At 61.2% G+C, this 3,317-nt stretch overlaps 1 protein-coding gene across 1 annotated transcript; it reads right to left on the reverse strand.

Annotated features, from left to right (window-relative positions):
• Window positions 1-53: 53 nt before the first annotated feature.
• LOC104268563 (tumor necrosis factor receptor superfamily member 5-like) lies at window positions 54-3,176 on the reverse strand (the record flags this gene model as incomplete). Its single annotated transcript, XM_009872326.1, has 7 exons — window positions 54-79; window positions 480-578; window positions 818-879; window positions 1,820-1,919; window positions 2,128-2,271; window positions 2,382-2,542; window positions 3,103-3,176. Coding segments are annotated over 7 exons (666 nt in total), but the record flags the coding sequence as incomplete, so codon positions are not given.
• Between the last annotated feature and the right edge of the window lie 141 nt (window positions 3,177-3,317).

The raw sequence follows: 3,317 nt of genomic DNA on the forward strand, positions 1-3,317 counted from the left end.
CCACACGTGGGCAGAACCCAATCCACCGTGGGAGAAGGGCTCTGGGCACTCACCTGCTCCCGCGGGCGTCGCTTGGGATCTGGAGAGAAAGAGGGACAGAGAAGACAACAGTCAAGTGGAGTGCTCCTGCCCTGCCCTGCGGCAAACTCTTTGGTCAGAGCCAGGGCTGGTGCTGCTGGACATGGGTCTTGCAGCTCGCCTCACGCTGCTGCTGCGGCCAGGATGGGCTCCACAGCAGGGAGCTGAGCTGGACCCACGAGGCTCCAGCGCTTTCCTCCAGGACCTGGAGGACCTGGCCCAGTTTAGGCTGCAGAAGCACAAATGTGCACTGCAGAGGACAGGGCCCACTGACCCGGGCGCAGGGAGCCATGCCCTGGGGATGTCACCAGAAGGGCTGACCCATTCTCCGCAGAGCTGCTGCTGTCCTCCCCGCTCGGCCCCTCTGGCCAAGGCATTGCCTCCCGTGCCCCAGCCCTCACCTGCATGCACCAGGCAGTAGATGCAGATGCCCACGAGGCACGTGACAATGGCAGCCGTGATGGGGATGAGCACTGAGAGCGAGGAACGCCTGCCCAACTCTGCTGAGGGAGACGAGCTTAGTGAGGCACCCTGGGATGCTGAGTGCCCTGAGCTGCCCCTGCTCCAGGACCGTCCCATGGGGATAGAGAGGAGCAAGAAGCCATCACACCAGCAGTGCTGTCAGACCCCCGACTCCCCCAAAACCAGGGACCAGGCCAGCTCCTCCGAGCACTGCAGGAGCCGCAGCTCCAGAGATCTCTGCTCTGCGCTGGCCCAGCCCAGGGCACCAGGCACTTACCACAGACCACATCTGAGGTGTTAGTCCCTTTTGTTTTCACCACCAGCCCCTTTTCCTCGCAGCTGCAGGAAATAATGAGACCATGTAACCACAGCAGCAGCCTGAGCCTGCGGAAAGTCCCTGATGGTAATGGCTGGGGCTGGGTGGGCACCAGAGCTGCGCAAGAAAGTGTCCCACACAGAGCGAGTGGCCAGGGACCCCGTGCTGCGTGACAGGGACACCAGGTACAGAGCTGGGCCCCACCCCAGGGTCTGAAACTAATGAAGATGGAAACAAGTCAGGGGACAAGGGGCAGGAGGGAGCAGATATTTGAGATCTGCCCAGTCAGGGAGACCCTGGGGCTCAGGCACTGCAGCTATCGGAGAACAGCTCAGAGATGACTCGATGACAGGCTACAAGTGGCTCCGTGCGGAGGTAATTTCTGGGCACAGATAAAAGCAAAGTGAAATCCAATGGCTGGCAGCTGAAGCAAGACTAATTCAGCCCAGAAATAAGGCTCACGTTTCTACCAGGGAGTGCAATTAACCCTCAAGCAGCTTTCTAAAGACAGGGATGACCTGCCAGACTACAGCATCCTTGAAGCCAGACTCCCCACGGACAGGGCTGGTGCCTCAGCTGATGATCACAGCAAAGGAACATATTGGGAGGGAGAGCCTGTACCGGGCATGAGGGATCCCTGTCGCCTCTCATCCCTTGCTCTCCAGCACAGACACGAACATGGATGTCCCTGGAAGGGCCAACACCCCACGCATGTGCTGAGGGACAACCACAAGCACCTGGATATCTGCCTCAAGCTCAGCCATGCCACTCTGGGCCTCGCCACCCTCAGAACTCTGCACCTCTTGCTCCTGCCCTAAACCAGCCTGGTGTTGTGTCCCCCAGAGACCATTCCAGCTGCCCAGTCCCCAAGTCCCCTACAGAGGCTGGCAGCAGAGGACATGCTCAGTGAGACTGGGCACAGCTGGCGATGGGTGAAGGGTGTGGCCAGCACTCAGACAATACCTTGTCCAGGGATGGCACGGCTCGGTTTTAGAAGAGACATTGGAGAAGGGGCCTTCTGCACAAGGCTCACAGGGGGACGACATCTGGGCCATGGCCTTGGCTGGAGAGGAGCAGAGTTGCAGGAAGGTCAGTGCGCGGGGCTGTGGGGCTCAGGTGAGCAGCACTCCCTGTGGCAACGCTGCCAGGCACAGCTCTTCCAAAGCCCTGCTGGGGGCACCTTGCTGGGAGTCCCCCTTTTCCTGCAGGACCTGAGGTTGATGCTGTCAGGGCATCAGTCCCGTTGAGAGGGAGGAGCTGGGTGGACTCACCTGCCACAAAGCCGAAGCCGCGCGGGCAGGGCTGGTTCTCCACGCAGGTCTGGCAGCTGCTGTCGGAGCAGTGCATGCCGGCCCGGCACTGGCACACCGTGTTGTGCGTCGCATTCCCTTGTGTCTTCACGACGAGGCCAACATCTGGGCAAAGGAAGTGTGGGTAAGGTAGGACGCAGGGTGGGTGAGCCTGGGGGGACACCAGCCCCTGCCACTCCCACAGGCCATGGCCAGCAGGCACAGAGAGCACTTACTGTCTTCACAGATATCGTGGGGGGCACAATGCCTCTCCTTGGTCCAGCCCTTCTGATAGTGTCCGCTCTCACAGTGGGCACAGACGGAGTCCTCTGTGCCATTGCATTCAGAGACCAGCTTTTCCCCTGCAACAGAGGCTAGTGAGGAGGGGACAGGGGGGCTTTACCCCTCTCCAGGCAGCAGCTGTGCCAGCAGGACAAGGGAGCACTGGTGGCTGTGTGTGGCAGGGCCACTGCAGCACGCTACTCAGTACCCTGATGCTGCCCCAGCAGCTGCAGGGGCCAGCTCGCCTGGTGGCTGCACACATTGCATGGGATGCTGGATGATGGGACAGCAGAGCAGGAGCAGCTGTTTGCTGCCTCCAGCACTCTAAGGAGTGGGAAACGATCTGGCAGCAAGAGCAGGAGTTGGCAAATGCCATGACGATTTGGTAGTGCCAGCGACAGCACTCTCCCTGCAAGCTGCCCGTGCCATGGGGTCCCACAGCTGCAGGAGCACAAACGCTCCCGCGAGAGCTGGGCAGATTTGGTGACGTCCATGCGGTCTACTGGGGCCACCCATGAGGTCCCCAGTCGCTCTAGGGACTTCACCAGGAAGGTGAAGCTGGCAACAGGGTGCAGGGGTTCGGTCCCACCGAGCTGGGCTTGCTCTGCTGTGGCCCAGCGGGGGGTCCTGGCACAGCCAGGCCTCGAGGTCCTCGGGAAGGGGAAAGGGGGCTGCCACCGGTGGCAGCACCTGCCCTTGTACTCGTACTGCTTATCAAAGCATCTTACAGCAGCACTAGGCTCCCAGCACTGGAAGAAACAAGACCTGTGAATCCACGTCGCTCCTCAGCGCTCCAGGCTGCCTCGCTTCAGCCGGCGGCACGCGCCCGCTAACCCATGCGCTCGCCCACGTCCGAGGCGAGGGCTTCCTCGCCCTGCTCTTCCCATGCC

The sequence above is a fragment of the Apaloderma vittatum genome, unplaced genomic scaffold (assembly GCF_000703405.1).
Source record: "Apaloderma vittatum isolate BGI_N311 unplaced genomic scaffold, ASM70340v1 scaffold36616, whole genome shotgun sequence".
Taxonomy (NCBI): domain Eukaryota; kingdom Metazoa; phylum Chordata; class Aves; order Trogoniformes; family Trogonidae; genus Apaloderma; species Apaloderma vittatum.